Below are 19,261 nucleotides of genomic sequence, written 5' to 3'. Positions count from 1 at the left end.
AAGAGCTCCTGTCTTCAAGGAATGAGGAGTCCCCAGAGGCCTAGAAGGGGACTCCATAGGGAGAAGCAGGGGTGGAAGGGTTTGATCACACACATCAGAACCAGAGGTGGCTAGGAAGGGGGGAGGGCCAGCAGTCTGAAAGCGGAAATAAGAGAAAGGCAGGGCCCCTCTCCTGACCTCCTGGCTGCAGAACAAGGCATTTGGGAGAGAGTGGCCATCTCCTGAGAGACTGTGATGGAGCAGGACCCTTGGGGGAGCCAGGAGGTTAAGTGAGTGGCCAGAGACAAAGCTGAGGGTTTAGGGCAGCCCTTGGGCCACTCGCTCTGTACATGGAGTTTGCTGGAGCTCAGCTATACCCCTCATTCACACTACTGCTGCTGTCCATTGCTGTTTTCTCGGAAGAGGTGACTAGTCGGGACAAAGCACACAGCTTGTGAGCTGAAAATGCATATCTGGCCCTTTACAGAAAATGTCTGCTGACCCCTGAATGGGCAGTGGCTTGTGGGGAACACAGGCACAGTGAAAGGTTTCAGGGGGATGGCGAGGAGAGGGGCACAGGATTCAAAGAACACGTGGGATGGGAACCCGGAATTTTGGGCTTTTTGTGGTAACCAAGAAAAATAGGGGAAAGGACGCATGGGGGCAATTTTCTGCCCTTTCTACTAGAGATGACTGCCAATTCACTGTCACAGAGTGTGTGCTGGGCTGTGGGCCGAGGGTCAAAGGGGAAGCCCAGATATCAGAAACTGGGGCCACACATCTGACCTGCACTCGAGGCCAGGGCAACTTCATTCTTGAGGAACAGGCTTGAGCTCCTGAAATGACTCATGCCCAGGGAACTGGATCTGGAAACACGGGAGGCTGCAGCTGGGGGCTTAGCTTTGCAGAAACGCAAATCAGGCAGGGCCCCCCAGCAAGGATGGGGTTGTTCTAGATGAAGGATTTCCAAACTGTGCTCCATGGAACTGCTTAGGGACTTCTTGGGCAGCGAGGCCAGAGATAAGTGGCGGGAACAGAATGGATTTCGTGACTCTCTGAGTAAGGCTTTGCTTGAACAATGGGCTTGTAGCTAAAAGAAGTTTGACAACTCTGGCCAGACCACATCTAAAGTCTTTCCCAGCCTGTGATTCTTTCAGCTCAGCTTGGCAGTTTGATGGTGTCCTATGTTAGCTGGTGATGCCTTGAACCCCAGGCAGAGTTGCCAGGATGGGGGAAACAGGCTTCTTTCTCTGCAGAGAAATGTTCTTTCCACTGAAGTCTAGATCGCTGAAATCTTAGAAAAATGGAGACCAGTTTGCAAGTTTGTCAAACAACATTCCAAATCCAAACCAGATTTGGTTCCTAGTTTTCCTGGAAGAAGCAGTATGCTTATTAGGGTACAAGATGTTCACATATTATTATTTATTGAAGGGAACAGAGGTTAGACAACTTTCTCTCTCTTTTCTCTGCCCCAACTTGATGCAGACACTTTATTAAGTGTCTGATTTTAATTTTGAAAAGGTAGAAAATTCAGGAATGGGTCTAGAGGTGTTCTTGGCTTGTAGGGGCTGGTGTGTTTCTCCTTGATTAGATACTGTAAAGCTGAAACCACTGCTTTGTGCCTATCTGTCCTAAGGGCTGGGTTCAGATATGGATGCTTGGCAGGGGGATTCTTCAGGAGTTGTGTCTGGCAGTTCCTTAGCTGGACTTGGAGCTTTTAAAAAGAGGACAACAAAGCTCTAGAGGGCCCAGCAGTTCAGAAAGGCAGGGCCACCACACTGGGAGAGAGATGGTAGCAAAAGCCCTTGCAGCTGGAGTAGAATGTCTCAGGCAGGGGGATCTAGTGAGGATCCCTAGGTCCCTGGCTTGAGGTGGGGAGAGGTAGCTCACAGAGGCCTCTGAAGTCCTCCCCACTTTCATTCAGCAGTCTCATCTCCCCACTGTACCAAGGAGACCCTTCCACTTTAGGAAGGAAATGTGGACAGGTCTGTGGGGGGTTAGGCAATGCCTCTTGTCACAGGCCCTTCCGTGCAATACAGACATGAGAGAGCAGCTCTTTGCCCGGCACTCAGCAGCAGGCGGACCAAACCGGCTCTCCCAGGGCAAGGCAGATTCCCCTCTGACTGTAGGAGAGCCCAAGAAACCTTCCCCTAAGTGGCTACAGAGGAGGGGCCTGGGAGAATAGATCTTTCCCAGGAGACATAAGGGAAGTAGACAGATACCCATTTAATATGATAAAAAAAGGGGGGGGCAGGAAAAGGAGGAATGGCGGTAGAGAGCAGGTTGCTACACCGTGTGTGTGTGTGTGCGCGCGTGTGTGTGTGTGTGCGTGTGTGTGCGTGTGTGTGTGATTTTTCAAGTTAGAAGGATGGCCAAGATTGAGACTAGACAGAGAACCGCTAGGACCAATGCCCTTGGAGAAGAGAAGCTGGGTGTCAAATATGTCCGTGTGTGCTAGTAATGGGGGAAAAGCCCAACGGGTCATATGAGCCCACAAGTTAAGCAACCACTAGCATCAAAACCTCTGTGGCTTAAACAGCCAAACCAGAGGCATTTTTTGGAAGAGGGCCAGTCTGGATGCTTTCCTCTTCATCAGCTTCACGGCCTAGACCCCAGGAAGATGTGACTGAAATTTGGGCTGACCCCAGGAAGCCTGCCCTCTGCGGTTACCGGAGGAGCAGCAGGGTGAGGGATAAAGCAAAGTCCAAACAAGGCAAAAAGGCACAGGCCGCATGGCAAGGCATCTGCTCCCTCCCTCCCGAGCTCTGGTTTAAGCTCTGCCCTGTGCTCCTGGTTTGACTTCCCAGGCTGCCGGTGAGGCCATGGAGGGGGCAGAGCATGGTACGCAGTCAACTCTAACTCATTCCATAATCCTGAGAAGAAGATGTAGCTTCTCTGCGGAAACAAAATTAGTCCCTGAAGGCACCCTTATCTCTCTATCAATCTCATTCCTGGGGCTCTTTTCTAGGCATATGTGAAAGGTTCCCCAGAGCCCGAGGCCCTGAGAAAGACACTGAATTTGAAAGGATTTAGGGGGCATGTGGAACAAGGTACTTAAATGCCTTTGCTATGGTTTACCGGAGTTAATTCAAGGCATTTGTTCAGTTATTCTTTGTTTATCCTGGTGTGAACAGAAGCAGCAAGTTCTCTTATAACTGCATCCTCACTCTGAGTCCTCTGGAGCCAGATCTATGCCTCGCAAATACTCCAATAACTTTAGTGCTTCTCATGTCACCCAAATATCCTTGGTGTTAATGTGGCCAAAGTGTGTCTTTCATTGGCTGTGCAAAAAAAGACAACAAAGAAAAACCCCTAAAACAGTTCCAAACAACCCTAATAAGTCATCCAGATGGCCAGAGGCAAGGAAATAACTTCTCAATGGTCTTGATTTGCTCTTGTTATTTCCTGCAGGAAAGACCAGACACTCCCGTGAGATGATGAGCAGTGGAGTGCTCTGGAGGAGTCCACAAGGGACCCGTGTCTTCACTGGGATGGCACAAATGGTGCCAATCAAAAACAGGTTCCTGGGATATGGGCCCAGTGACATATTGACCTTGACACTGAAGGCTATCAGAACTCCACGGGAGTAAAAATGCAAGGTGGCCACCATGTGACCACTCTCCAGGCTCAGAGAAATGACAGATGAGCTCCAAGAAGCCCAAGTAGAATCTGCTATAGGGTGCCCTCCCTTCACAAAAGGGAGGAGCAAGTTAAAACTTCATCAACTGTGTCTTAATGAACTACATTTCACATAGCACATGTATAGGATCTTTTTGTAAAGTTGCTAACTCCCAGATAAGGAGACCATCACTTCTGAATTTTATTTATGATTCTTTACATTGCTTTTTTTTTTTTTTAAAGCATATATTGACCTTGATTTATCTCATGCTACAGCAGAACGGCGTGTTTGGGGAAGGTGTATTTGGTTCTACTTAGGCCACCCACGACTTTGGCCCTTCAAAGTTCTCTGTTGTCTCCTCACCCCACTTATCTCAAGCAGCCTGTTTCCTGGGGCCCCCGATGAGACCCACTGTAGAGGTGAGAGTGGGCATCCATAGCACCTATGTGCCAGCTTCGTCCCCACCCCCATGCCCATGGGCTGCTCGCCAGGCCAACTGGACGAACTCTGCTCAGGAACACAGCAGGGGAACCGGTTCAGAGAGCTGTCAGGCCAGATGTGGTTGGAGATGGAATAAAAGACCTCAAGCAGAGGAATCTCCTCAGCTGCATAGAGGATGCTGAGTTCCATTAAAAGCCCTCTGGTTCCACTCTGTGTTTTGTGTGTGTGTGTGTGTGTGTGTGTGTGTGTGTGTGTGTGTGTGTGTTTGTGAATGCACGCATGTGAGCATGTGTATGAGGGAGACGTTCTTAAGTAAGACCTCTTTTCCCTTTGGAGAAAGTCTGAATTCAAAGTGACTTTTAATGGATCCTCTCATCTTGCCTGGTGCCCAGTGCCTCTATGACCAAATCAAAAAGAGATACAAATAACAGAAGAAAACAAGGCACATGTTGGTGGATAGTAAGGGGTGAGGGGAGGGAAGAGAGAAAGGTAGTGATACTTACCCTACAACACAATTATAAAATCTAGTAAATTTCCAACCATTGCGGAGGTAAGCGTTGGGTGAAAGAGAAGTCCATAGGCTATTACTTTTAAAAATGCTTCCACAGTAAAAATTATGAGAAAGAGATATTCCACTCGTTCCTAGGAAAACAAAATAGAAGGGAGAGAAAAATAAAGTCAATGAGATCAGGGATCTGGAAAGTTCTGAACCAGCAGATCTCACAAGCAGGTGGAGGAGAGTGCTGCCCACTCTGTGGTAGGATCTAGGTGGACCTGGGTAGGACCTCCTAGCCAGATTTACCAATTCCCCAGTCTGTTACAACCTTAGACCTCCAATTCATTGGGCATTAAGCGTTTTTTTTAGTCTTCAAATGTCCCATAAAATGCAAATATTAGGGTGGTAGAAAAATTACACATTTTGGAAAAACGTCTTATTTAGTTAATTAGTGAATGTTTCATTGTACCTTCTCAGAAGAGAACTCATAATGTCTTGAGCGTAGGGGAAATGGATGCCAAGACAGAGGAGAACAGTGCTCAGAAAGGAGGGGACAGAACCACAGGAAAAGTGTACCGCCACCTTGAGGTAACAAACCCTGAAGATAAAGAACCCATCTTGGGGGAGTGTACTAAGCACGTTCTCCAAACTGATTAGACGAGGAACATAGCCGCAAAGAAGTTGAGACATTGAAAAGCTCCTAACAACAGCTGAAACATAGGCAATCTGCTCATATACCCTGCCCCTGAACTAGAAGTCTCTCTCTTTCTTGAGAAAATAAAAATCTTTGTCCAAAGACAGACCCCCTCAGCTGAGAAATCAGGCATTTCCAGGATGGAGGCAGGCACTGGGGTGGGGCAGTGAAGAGAAAAGGCTCAATCTCTTTTCTCAAAGGTGGGAGGTAGTGTTTTTCCTCCCTCTGCCACCTTGAAGAAGGCTTTGCATTTAAGGATGACGCTCCTATCCCTGGAGCCCACACTTAACAGGACAAACTTGTAGGCTCAATTAGAGCGAGCCGACTCTGTGTGCTGATTCACTGGCTTCCCTCACCACTAATTGCTTTTCTCCCACAACCTTGTTCCCAGTGCAGAGCCTTAATGGCCCCCACCAGGCGAAGGCTGCCTGGATGCCTTCATGCTCCACTGCTCGCCTCTGCAGGAGCCTCAGCCCATCTCTCACTGGAGCCACAAAAACACTGGTCCACATGGCATTCGGCCACAGATCCTTCAAGCAGGACAGGCCCAGTCACAGCCCCCAGGAAGCAGTAGGCTCAGACTCCTGGACCTATCTTCCCATCCTGGTTGGGTCAGATGGAGCTCACCTGGGAAGGCATCACCTGGAAGGCATACTCGCCTCTTGGGTCAGATGGAGCTCACCTGGGAAGGCATCACCTAGGAAGGCATACCCGCTCTTGTCTTGCCTGCTGGGAAGGTGCTCCAAGACCAGGGACATTGGACTCTGACGGGTAGCTCTGTGGGGGGGGCTAAGCCCACTCATATACCTGTGCTCCCATCCATTCTTTCGGATTTGCTAGATTTGGCATGAGTGCTGGCCTCACTGTGCCCAGCTCAGGGTGAAGCAGTCTGAGGAGGCAAAGTTTAAAAATGCAGAATTCTGGGCCCTACCCAGACCTACTGAGGCGGATTTCCTGGCTCTGGAGCCTGGGAATGTGCATTGCAGACGATTCCAGGTGTTTCTGAGGCACCCTGAAGTTTAAGAACCACTAGCCCATGTGCCGGTGAAGGCCCTGATCAGGCAGTAGCTGTGGAAGGGAATGGAGAAGCCGGCCTTAATCCGCACCTCAGAGGCAGGATTGTCTTTTACTCACTACCTATTACAGAGGTGGGGTGGGGGAGCATGACCCAGGAACAAATAACAGTATGTGGGAGCCTCTGGTCTTTTAAATTAGTGATGTTGGGTTAAAGTGGGTTGATTCGGTTGATGATGGGTTAAAACCCCATCAGGACGGAGTTGAAAGGGAAAGCATGTGCAACCTGAGGGAGCTTGTGGAAGTTGTGTGTGTGTGGAGAGCTTCAGGTAATGCAGGCATCTGATCAGCTGGAGTGAAGGTTATGGGGCTGGAGAGGTGGGTAGGCGCAAAATGACCAGGGGCTTTGGAGCTGCCCCTGGGTGCTTGGATTCTATCCTGAGGAGATAGTGAATGTTGGAGTCGGAACGTGCGCTATAATCTGGCACCGGTCTAGGGAGTGAGGGTGCAATGGGGGTGGAGGGAGTTGGGGGGTGATCCATGCAGAGACCATGAAGGCTTGAGCAAGACAGACAACGGGATTGGCGAGAACTAGGTGGGTTTTAGAGATAGAAAGAAGGTAATTTGGTTTCTGGCTGCATGTAGGGGTTGGGGGGAAGACACAGCAGAAGTGCTCCCCCGCCCCAAGTCTTCTAACTTGGGCGACTCTGGATGGTGATGCCTCTCACTGCAGTGGGGGACTTGAGGGGAGAGCCATCAGTTCTGGACTTGTTGAGTTAAAGGATTTGTGGGACATTTGTGGGGTTACTGGTGATCAGACATAGGAGGTCAGGGGGAGTTCAGCTTGCAGGGAGGGCTGAATGAGGTTGCCCAGGGAGAGCGTGCCAACTAAAGAGAGGAGAGATGAGGCTGGAATCCCTCTCAGTGAGGACCAATCTCATCCCTTGGAAAGCACTTTCACATTATGGGAACGTACTGCCTTGGCAGAAGTTATCCTGCTTAAACCCATTGAGTTGGAGAGATAGAAAGAATCTTAGAAGGTATTTAATTAACCTCCTTACTTGAAAATCCAGAATGCTGGTAAGATACCAAGGCCAGGGAGGTATGTGCAGAAGATGGGAAAGCAGATTCCCTGACCCTTGGTCAAAAAGGTCCATTCATCTCATCTCGCTTTCCTGGGTGCCAGGGGAAGGTTTCTCCCTGGTCCCCGCTTATCCCCCGAGACACAACTGGGTCAGTCCTCATACTAAGTTGTTTAAGGATCTGAGATAGAACTGGAAAGGGCCCAGGTGGCCAGTAAGAAGTGGTCGGGACAAAGAATCCTGAGAAGGGGTAGGTGCCTGTTGCCTCTGAGCACGTGCGCATGCTGATGGCTCTATTGTATTCGTTCTGACTTTAGGGATTGAGTGCCCTTGAAGTTAATCCCACCCTCCCCGCCCAAACCCAAGAAAGAAACAAACAATGTAAACAAATGAAACAGCTTGGTTGATCCTTTTAAAACCTATGTTGTGTTGCCACAGAAACACCTAACGGCAAAAAAAAACGGCAAAAAATGAATGGAGTGGAGAAATGCAAAAGTTTGTCCAAGAACTTTCTCTTGCTGTGCTAATGTCCTGGTGCCTCTGGTCCTGTGAATATACATTTATTCATAGCCCTCCTCCTGCCTGAGTTCTGAGGCCAGAGCTCCGTGCTCCCCCGAATCCTGAGGGACCGTAGAGCTCTCTGAGAATGCACAGCACTCAGCCTGTGAACTGCCCCTTTTGATCTGTGATTTTGGGAACTCAGGAACTTTGGAAGCCAACCTGGGAAGTTTCTGTTCCTACTGTTCTGTGTTGACCCTGCAAAGGGTCAAGGAGGCATGCAAACCTGCCGATGAGAGGACGTCAAGGCTGGAATGGGAATAAGCCGGAATGGAGTCCCAGGACTCCTGGAGGACCCCCTTCCCAAATCAAGGGTGAAGCCCTACCTGCCTGGGGCAGGTGTGATGACTTCAGCCTTTCAGACACTCCTGTCTTCCTTCCTTCCTATCCAGGGCTCTTTCCCCTTACTGCTGCCTTTCCATTTTCATCTTCTTCTCCCTTCCTTTCCTCTCTCCCTGCTCATTTCTCAGCACTACTGCAGGCAGCTGGTGCCCATGGCAACACCCATGTCTCAAATATTTAGAAAAATTCAGTGGAGAGAGCCTTAGATTCCAGGAACCACGATGTCTTCTAAACACTTATGGAACTAATAGACACTGATGAGTACAGTGTTAATTTTAGTTTTCCCTTTATCTTTTCATGTACATGTATCCTACCTTTCATTATATAGGACAGAGACTCAATTATCTTTTGATGGTAATAATCTTGATTCTGGTACCACTGGCTGTATGTCTTTGGGCAAATCACTTTACTTCTCTGGGTCTGTCTCCTCGTCTGTAAAAGAACTAGGTAAGCATTAAAAAAAAATGCAGTGCTGCAGAGAGCCCTGGACTTCCACAGTGCTGCTCTGGGAGCAGTTACAGGTTAGGGGGGGCTTTGCTCACTGACCGCCCCCTGCCAACTTGAACCAGAGCAGCACCATCTGTACCCACATGCTAAGTTGTCCAAGGATCCTAACACAGTTCAAAAGAGTCCAGGGAACCGATATGATGGGGTGAGGACAGAGACTATACAAGAAAAAGAAGTAGCCATCTCTGACTAATCTGGAAGACTTTTATTGGCTTTATAATGCTGGTTTCTGCATTAAGATTTTATTTGAGAAGAAGAATCACTGCTTTGTTTGTTTATTTCTTTGTTTTTCTGGGAACTTGAATACCAATTCCAAAGTGGTAGAGGATTTCCAAAGTCTCTTCAAAATTCTATGGCAAGTGAGGATGCCAATCCCTTGTATGTGTGCGGTTCTGCCTAAGGCACAGTCAGATTCCAAGACATGGAAAGGAACAAAGGGTTCCTCTCCTCATTGTTCTGAGGATCACTATAAATACAAATAGGTTTTTATAATAAAAAGGTCCTTCAGCAAGGAGATCATTAATATTTGTGCTTTAGGAGAACACAGACTCCTTATGAGCAGAAGCCATGCCAGGGTAGAGCTCTTCAGACAAGGACAACAATGGAGAGCCTGCCATGTCTATACACGTGTGCATGTTTCTGCACACACACACACACACACACACACACACATGCATGGCACAGCTGGGTGATGCCCACCATCTGTGTTGAACACTGCACAGCTCACACCTGCTATATAACAGACCAAGGTGTGAGAATTCATACTAAGAGAGCCTGTGTGTATTCACTTACATTTATGCAAGTGTATTTATTGGAGCTGCCAAGATTTCTACACCAAACAGAATTGATGAGAAGCCCAGTCATACAATTCCATCTCAGTACAAGGTGCAAAGACAAGAAACACAATAATAATGTGTCAAACAGCACCCTGTATTCCAGATTGTTTCATAATTGAAGTATCATTCAACCTGACCTCTAAAACAGCCTCCTGACTATTTCTAATGAAGGGAGATGAAGAAACTAGAATACCTCAGTTCCTACTCTCCAATTTTTCTCTCGGTCCTTCACTCCTTCATGCAGTAGGTCACACACATTTCCTGAGGGTCTACTCTGCCCCACACCACTTGCTGCATTGCAAGTGTCTCTTAGGACACTGAGGGACTTGGTAGAATATTAGAAGCTGGAAGGACCTCCTACAAAGACACACATCCCAAGTAAGAGGACTTGTCCAAGGCCACACATCCACCCCATAGATGAGTACTTGTGTTTCCTCATGGCTGGTCCTGTGCTGTTTCTGCCATAGCACAGGGGTCTCTATCTGCGGGCTGACTGAGATTTTGGATTGCTGCGCCCGCCAGGGGCCTCTGGGCAGTAAAGGGCCACCTACGTGGTGTAGCTGGAAGGAAGGGCAGCAGGGATCTCCAAATCTTCCTCTCTCCTGGGGTCTTTAATGGAGCCTGGAACTCAGCCATTAAGAAGACTTTCTCCTATCAGTGGATGAGGGATAATCACACAACAGAATATTAGTCAGCCATAAAAAGGAATGAAGGTCTAACAGGCTACAACATGGATGAGCCCTGAAAACATGACGCTAAGTGAAAGAAGGCAGTCATGAAAGGACAAACATTGTAAGATTCCACTTAAATGAAAAGTCGAGGATGGGCAAATTCACAGAGACCGAAAGTAGAGGAGAGGCTACGAGGTGCTGGAGGGAGGGAGGAACTGTTTCAGGGCATGACAAACTTTGGAAGTAGACAGTGGTGACGGCCATACAACATCTGGAGTATAATTAGTGATTCTGAGGTGTGCACTTAAAAATGGTTAGGATGGCAAATTTTATGTTATATATGAGTTTACCACAGTGAAAAAAAAAGAAATATTCCTTTGGATCTTAAAGGTTTTCCTTAGGGGTCTCCAACCAAAGTACACGATGTCATGTTTAAACCTGTATCAGCCTTCACCTTCATAGGGAATAACTCATCAGAAAGTTGACAGCGTAATCTTCTGTGAAACCCTGGACAGATGCCTGGGCAGACGCCCGGGGCACCTGGATTGGGAAGAAGGGGCCTGGAAAGGGATGTGGGCTGCCCCTGAGGATGAATGCTTCCGTTGCAGAACTTTTTGAGGACAGGCCCTTCCTTCCCAAGGGCCTCATTTAGAAGGTGTCTGGTGGTTCAAATGGTCTGGCCTTGAGACTCAGGACTTCTAGCAAAGAAAGAGGGGGCAGGACAGAGTGCCTGGGTGGCTCAGTCGTTAAGCGTCTGCCTCCGGCTCAGGTCATGATCCCAGGGTCCTGGGATTGAGTCCCGCATTGGGCTCCTTGCTCCGCGGGAAGCCTGCTTCTCCCTCTCCCTCTCCCCCTGTTCCCTCTCTTGTTGAGTCTCTCTCTGTCAAATAAATAAATAAAATATTAAAAAAAAAAGAAAAAGGGAACAGCACAAACCATTTAATAGCCTACAAGTAAAGCAGCTTTGAAAAAACATTTCACCTATTTAGCGAGGGCAAGTAGCAATTGAGCTGAGTTGAGTGAGTTGAGAAGTATGCCAGTGTCATGGGTTTTACAGTAGCTCAGTTTAAAAAAACAAAAACTCTCCTCCAACTGGACTGTTTCTCTGTGCTTACACGTGATGCTAAGTTGAAGTGACTTATCCACTTACTAATTCCTCAAGTTCACATCTTCATCTCTGGAGGCCGGCCCTGCCTCGGCTGCCCCAGCCCAGTGGCACCTGACTCAGATCCAAAGAGTGCCAAGCAGGCCACCTTGGATGTTGGGGTATGGACCTGTCTGCTCCTCCTGGACCCTTCACTACCCCTGACTCCAAGACAGCATCTCTGTCCATCCCTGGGTCCCTCCCTAGTCTGGGTTCCTCTGTGTAAACCCCACAGGGCAGAGACCAGCCTGCTTCAGTTCTTTATCTGGTGTCCAGCATGTGGTTGGTACAGAGGGAACAGTCAACCTTTGTCATGTGCTGCCTGCATCCCCCCCTGGAGTGCCCAAACGGCCCGCAGGCCAGCCTCCTGCCCACAGCAGGCGATCCCTCCAGGTGACCTCTACCTCAGGCTGTCATTTCCTTCTAAGGTGGCCCGTCCTTCACCGGGCAGCTCTGGCTGTCAGAACATGGCCAGCCCCTTCCTCTCTAAGGAGTTCACTCCGGCTCAGGGATATTACCTTTTCTTTGGGTATAATGGAGTGGAGAGGGTGACAGATATTACCAATCAGGGCTGAATTACTCCTGGGGACAATGGAGCATTTGCTTAGTGACCTGTGGGCTGCAATGTAATTTCCCAAATGGAGGGAGTGTGCAGCAGTGGTCTCAAAACTCTCGTAAATGCCCCCCTTTGTTTGAGGAGTCACACCAATCCCTGGCCCAAGGAAACAGACCCTGTCTACGCTGCCTGTCCCCACTGCCCATCTCCATCTAGGCCTCCACCAATGGCCGGGTATTAAGTGGCTCCCTAACCCCTCCCATTGACATCTAAGCTGTTTTACTGCATAAAAACCTCCAACAGCTCCCCTCAGCTTTAAAGTAGAATCTAGCCTCCTTAGCCTGGCTCCCAGGTCTGTCACAGTCCCACCCCACCTGTCCCTCAGGCCTCATTCTCAGCCACCACCCTGAGCTCCAGCCACACCAAACGGCTCACGCAAACCAGACAGGCTGTTCTGTGCAGCTCTCTTCGTGTCCTGACAAGCCCTGCCCCTCTCTCTACCTGGCGGACTCCCTCTCAGAGCCAAGCCAGCTCCAGTGTCATCATCTTGTGTGGACTTCTCAACCCTCTCCTGCCTCCTCTGCCCCCAGTGGGCTGGAATTAATCAGTCCCTCCCCCCAGCTACAGCACCCTTTCTTCAGATGATAGCATTCATCACAACGGGTGTGTTTTCTGTGTGTTTCTCCTCTCCAGGGGCAGAGGGCCTGCAGGGCAGAAGCAAGTGTCTTTGTCACCTTTGGTGAAGAAGTGTCTTTAAATGAAAGGCAAAGTGACAGAGGAGAAAGGGCTTTGGAGTCAGATACACCAGAGATCAAATTATTTCTCTATGACAAGCTACATAATCTTCTGAAACTTTGGTTTCTTACCAGTAAAGTGGGAAGAGTGGTAATAATGAGAACTAGAAAGCAGTCATCACTGAAATGGTAGCTGCTGTCATTGCTACCACCCCAGCACCTGCACACAGTAGGTGTCCTGCACACGTTCATGGAGTGAATGTCCCTGCTCCAGGGGACTTAGCATGCCCTCTGCAGAGGTCCTGGCTCTGCTTGCTCCCATGACAGCCTGCTGGGCAGCTGGAGTATTCAGCGGCACCAGCCCTGCTGCCTCTCCCTGTCTCTTCTCCTGCCCTGGCCTCAAAACGGGTAGCACAACTCACTTCTGTGCCTCTTTGGATCCTCTTGACTTCAACAAAAACTAGAGACAGTCCTCATACCTCCTTTCTATTATCAAAGCAACTTAAAAACAAAGCCAAACCAAAATGTTCTCTGTGTCCTGTTTGCTGGGCTCCACATGTTCCAAATGTCCTTGCCCCATCTCCCTCCTTAGCCCTTAGATCTACAATAATGGGTTCCATTCTGCTAAAGAAGCTCTCAGCCCCAGAGCTGTGAGCATTTCCCTTGTGTCTCTGGGAACTTGACAACACTCTGCCTCTTGAAGTGACTTATTTCAGTTATGGCAGACAAGGGTGAAGGATGACAGTCAGTGCTCTTCAGGAGTAGAGGGACCCATGGACGTAGGAGGTTTGCTAACCACAGTTATCACACAGTAATCACCACACTAACAGCTATCACCACAGTGATAACTCACTAGGTAGCACTGTACAGTTTAGAAGGCACTTTCTCATACATTTTTATGTTGAGTCTCATGACCTCTTTGTGAAACAGGAAGGGTGAATACTTTCTTTCCTTTTTTATTCCTCTTACTCCCACTTTCCTTTTCTCCTCACATCACCATCACCACTATCACCACCCTCATCATCATCACCACTGCCATCACCATCACCACCTGCACCAGGATCACCTCACCACCATCACCATCACCACCTGTACCATGATCACCATCACCACCTGCACCGTCAGCACCACCACCACTATTATCATCACTGCCATCACCACCTGTACCGTGATCACCATCACCACCTGCACCATGATCACCATCACCACCTGTACCATCAGTACCACCATGATCACCACCTCTACCATATCATCACCACCACTGCCATCACCATCACTACCTGCACCATGATCACCTCACCACCATCACCATCACCACCTGCACCATGATCACCATCACCACCTGCACCGTCAGCACCACCACCACTATTATCATCATCACTGCCATCACCACCTCCACCATCATCACCACCTGCACCATTAGCACCACCACCACTATTATCGTCATCACTGCCATCACCACCTCCACCATCATCACCACCTGCACCATTAGCACCACCGCCACTATTATCATCATCACTGCCATCACCATCTCTACCGTGAGCACAATCACCACCTCCACCATCATCATCACCATCACTGCCATCACCATCACCACCTGCACCATCAGCACCACCATGATCACCACCTCCACCATGATCACCACCACCACTGCCATCACCATCACCACCTGCTCCATGATCACCTCACCACCATCACCATCACCACCTGCACCGTCAGCACCACCACCATTATCATCACCACTGCCATCACCACCTCCACCATCACCACCTGCACCATTAGCACCACCACCCCTATTATCATCATCACTGCCATCACCACCTCTACTGTGAGCACAATCACCACCTCCACCATCATCATCACCACCACTGCCATCACCATCACCACCTGCACCATCAGCACCACCATGATCACCACCTCCACCATGATCACCACCACCACTGCCATCACCATCACCACCTGCTCCATGATCACCTCACCACCATCACCATCACCACCTGCACCGTCAGCACCACCACCACTATTATCATCACCACTGCCATCACCACCTCTACCATGAGCACCATCACCACCACCACCACCATTTCCTCCTCCTCCACCACAGCTGCTGTTAACACCTGAGTCTGAGTCTGGATGTTTTAGTTATAACATTAATAGTAACTCTGTGTGATGGATTAAAAATATTATCTCCATTATATACACGAGGAAACTTATCAAAGAGATTTAGTAATTTTCCATAAAGTCCTGCAGTTAGTAGGCAATAGAGCCAGGACTCTAATGTTTTCCCCTTTGTTTATGGTTATAATGGTAGATGGACCCCACCAACTCAGCCCTCAACACCCCAGGGCCCATTTACCTGGCACATAGGATGTGCCTGGGGCTTTGTTGGGGCTATGCTGGATGATTTTTGTCGAAACCCAGCAACATGAAGCAAGCTCTTGAGATGCACAGCCTGCTTGGCTCAGGGCACTCTGTATTCCCACTGACAGTGTAAAGACATGTGGCTGTAGATGCTGGCTAGAGTATGGACCCCTGCACTCTCTTCCTACTCCTAATCAAACCTAGTCACTACTTGTGAGGGAGTACTGTGGCCGTAAACGAACCACTAGTCTAACCCAATGGAGGCCAGTCTATTTTCCTCCATCCCTTGGCTATGGAAGGGGCATGTGACCCATCCCTGGCCAATGTGACATGAAGGGAAATTATCTGGGATGCCCCTAGAAGATTCCTCATTAATTAAAAGGGAGAGAGAGACATACATTCAAAAGAGCACTATAATCTCTTTTTTAGCTGGACATGCTCATGTCTGTATGTGAAGCCTGGAACCATGGCAACCATCTGGGGATGACGAGGACCACTGGTGGAGGACAAGAGCGACATGCTGATGGTGGCAAAGAGGAAAGGTGGAAAGAATTGGAGTCCTGGGTAAAGTCATTGAACCAGTGAATTAACTTAACCAACTTTGGTGCCATCCTAATTTGTGGCTTATTTTATGTGAGATAAGATTTCCTTATTGTAGAAACCATTTCAAGTTGAGTTTTCTAGTACTTGCATCTGAAAGCACCCTTACTGATAGGCTCTATTTGCTATCTCTACACGTCAATCCTCGTTCAGCCTCTTTACCCTACTGCCTTTTTGTGCTTCTACTCCTTATCAGCTGTTTGGGCACATTAGAGCTAAGCTTAGCCTCACCCAGCCGGGAAAGGCGAGAGCTTGCAAACGCTGTAAGACAAACGCTCCTCTGTCTCCAGGTTAGCTCTCAGCCTGTGCGTGAGATGCTTATTTGAGATTATGCTCTCAGACTAGATCTAGCGAGCTCAGCCCAAATTCCCATCAGAGGGTAGCCCACGTAGTTCTGGCTTAGCCTTGTTTCAGCACACGGCTGTCGAGACAAAAGATACGGCCGTGTGAGGCAGTAACATTACAGTCCTGAGAGAGATTGGGTGGAGAGTCACAGAGGATTCCCTTCAACATCCCAGCACCAGAAGCCTGGAGATGGAGGATATGGATGCAGACCTGGCATTTCTCTCCCTAGTGTGGGTTTTTTTTTTTTTTTCACCCTCACAGGATGAAGAAATTTCTGAGCAAGGAACTTTCCAGAACCTCACTTTTATCATGCCACATCCCTCCTCAGGAACTTAAAGGGATTCCTTACTCCTAGTTGATTACGCCCCAGCTTTTCTGCTTGAATTTTTCCCTTCCCACATATGTACCTTGTCTTCTCCCAACACCCACTGGAGTTAAGATGCTACTTTCCTGCATGCCTAGTTCCATTCCAGCCTCTGTGGCTCCTAGCCTGGCATGTTCTTACTTCCTCTGGGGCCAACTGGATTCCTCCTCCCATTAGAGGGTTGCTTTGACTTCTCTAGAGCTTTCAGTTTCCTTTTTCTGTGGGCCCTACAGCCTTAGGGGCAGTCATTTGGAATTTTTACATCTGGCTTTATGGCATGTTTTAAACATCGAAGTTGATTTTGCAGTCTTGGCCTCTTTCACATGCCTGCGCTTTTTGCTTCACAATGTGCTTTTACATCTTTCTCTTATCTGCTCCCCAGACAGCCCTGTGGGTCTGCAGGCCATCTGTCACCCAGCCCTTGGTGTGCCACTGCAGGGGGTAGAAAGGAGGGGCTGTTCCCCAGCAGCAGCCTTACCTTCTGCCCCCATAAAGACACGCAGCATCGTCACTATGGATGAAGAACACGTACTGAGGGGCCCACCCTGAAGGGCACGGAGACTAAGGACTGAGGTTGCAAAGGGTATCAGACTTCGCTCTGTCCTCCAGGGGCTCCTAGTCAGGCCAGGAGGCAGGAAGATGTGCCTGATAGGGAGGAATTCTAGCACAGTGTCACATTTGCTACCTGCCAAATGACTCCTGTAGATAAGAAAGCAGATTAAGAACTTGGAGAAAAGGAGGATTTCCAAGGGCTGGAGGCTAGCATAGATGGTGTGAGCTGGGCCTGAGGGGTGAGGCTGGGTGCAGTGAGGTGATTAACACATGGGAAGTGTAAGTTCCCACAGAGACACAAGGAGAAGGCCATTTTTGCCAGAGAGTTTGCACTGTGGGAGACAAAGCTGGAGAGACAGGTAGGATCTAAATTAAATTGACAGGATAGTGTTTATACTTCATACGAGGGAGTTGTCTCTGGGATTTAAGGTCTGTGAGATTTAAGATCTGTGGTGACTTGGACTGAGGATGGTCTGTGATCGAGGGGTGATGTGCGCCAAGATATGTTTTACGAAGACAAATATGGAAAGCAGTCCTGAGACAGATTAGCCTGAAGTCGGGGGACCCTGCAGTAGTCCAGGAATGAGGTGACGACAACTTGAACCAGAGAAGGCTGGAGCAGAGGGACTGGAAAGGCAGTGACAGGTTCAGAAAACACTAGGATGGGAGGTGGACCGCGAGGGGACCTTCAAGCATGACGTCAAACTTCACATTCGGAACGGTGGGAAGAACGAGTGTCATGGGCCGAGTCCAGAGCCGAAGCTGACCAGAGCCCACAGAATGGCCTGAGCATGGCCCACAAGCTCTCTGGGCTGTGGTGTCTTTATCCACTGAATGCGAAGTTTGGCCCGAGAATCTCCACTCCCCTTCCAGCCTCTGGCTTGAAGGCTACCCAGCATAATGGGAATTCCATGGCACCAGCAAATCGGAGTTCTTAAATTTTTAGATCTCCCACAACCATTGCACCTTAGCCAAACTGTTTAAAGGTCACATGCTTCCACTTCCTTAGCTATAAAATGGAGATAGTATCCTCCTGTTGAGACTCTTTAAGGACTGAGGGGAAAATGTACACTAACGTGTTAAACAGGAAATACTTAAGAAATGTCCCCCTCCTTATGCCCCCCCCCCCGGTGGTTCTAGAATCCCATGGTATCTGAGATGTCCCACAGACACGATGAGGAAAAGCAACAACATCCAAGCGCAAATGTGTGCAGAGCCCTGGAGACAATGATGGGTCAGAGCTGAAGGCGTGGGTTCGAGAAACCATCTGTGTAGATGAAGCTGTGATAGTTATATGCAACCCATGGTCAAAGAACAGGGTGAAGTTGATGGGAACAGAGGTGAGAGGTTCGGGAAGGGGATGCTGGCAAGGGGGCGGCCCAGAGAGGCATTTATCAAGACCAGCATCATTTTTGCCGTGTCCGTATATGCTTAGTACTGTTTACTTAATACTTCTGCTTTCAATCGACTTGCTTTTCTTATACAGACATTTAGGAAGGAGATTTTTTTTTTTTTCACTAGAAGTATCCCTGCCACCATAGAAGGTGACAGTAAAAAGAACTATTGAAAGTGTTCATCCATGTACTACCTAAAATCATCTCACATGCTAGCCAGGACACATGCCACACTTGGGGAAACACTGTGCTCGAGAACTGTCCCTTGGAAGGATCAGACTGACTCCACGTGGCTTCAGAAGATAGGACTCATCAGCAGACATGATAGGGAGGCCGATTTTGTCTCCTAGGAGAACTCTTTAGAGCTGGTATTCTCCAGTACTGGGAAGGACTGTCTCGGGGCAGGTCACCTGTGGGTGTGCATTTAGGGACAAAGCCTCAGGTAGAGCTTACTCATCTCTTCCAAGGTCCCTCTGATGACTAAGGGTACTTAATACTGTGAGGTGCCCTCATATCCCTCAGCAAGAAGGAAGCAAAGGAAGTGAGTGAATGAATGGATGCACAGGCGGATGGATGGACACATGGAGGCAGAGAAGGGCTATTTTCCACGGAGACGTGGGTCCAAGGGCAGCACAGTGCTTCTGCTGTTTTGGCTAGCCCTCTCTCCCTGCCATGGACCTGGGCTTGCCCAGGCCTGAGGCTGCTCTGGGTCTTGTGGCGCCGCAAGAACATCACCCCAAGGAGACCAGCTCTGGCTGTGTGTCCACTGGATCTTCTGTCTCAGCTTCTCAGCCTCCCTCCTGGCTGAGACAGGCAAGTGGCATCCTTGATCCAGGCTCCTTAAAAACTGACAGGTAAGGAAATGAATGCCCACAAGGAGCAGCCCAACCACACTTCCCATATGGTTCAGAGACATTAGCATGGACATCAATTTCCGTGAACAAAAGCCATGGTTGGGCAGCCAGGACCCTC

At 49.0% G+C, this 19,261-nt stretch overlaps 1 protein-coding gene across 1 annotated transcript in view; it reads right to left on the bottom strand.

The window, feature by feature from the left end:
• Positions 1–19,261, bottom strand: part of CACNA1C (calcium voltage-gated channel subunit alpha1 C) — a 650,688-nt gene that overhangs the window by 259,740 nt on the left and 371,687 nt on the right. Inside the window, 2 exon segments of the mRNA XM_027592946.2 lie at positions 4,543–4,597; positions 4,600–4,681. Coding sequence (XP_027448747.2) covers positions 4,543–4,597; positions 4,600–4,681 — 137 coding nt within the window.

The sequence above is a fragment of the Zalophus californianus genome, chromosome 9 (assembly GCF_009762305.2).
Source record: "Zalophus californianus isolate mZalCal1 chromosome 9, mZalCal1.pri.v2, whole genome shotgun sequence".
Taxonomy (NCBI): domain Eukaryota; kingdom Metazoa; phylum Chordata; class Mammalia; order Carnivora; family Otariidae; genus Zalophus; species Zalophus californianus.
This window is presented reverse-complemented; position numbering and strand designations above follow the sequence as displayed.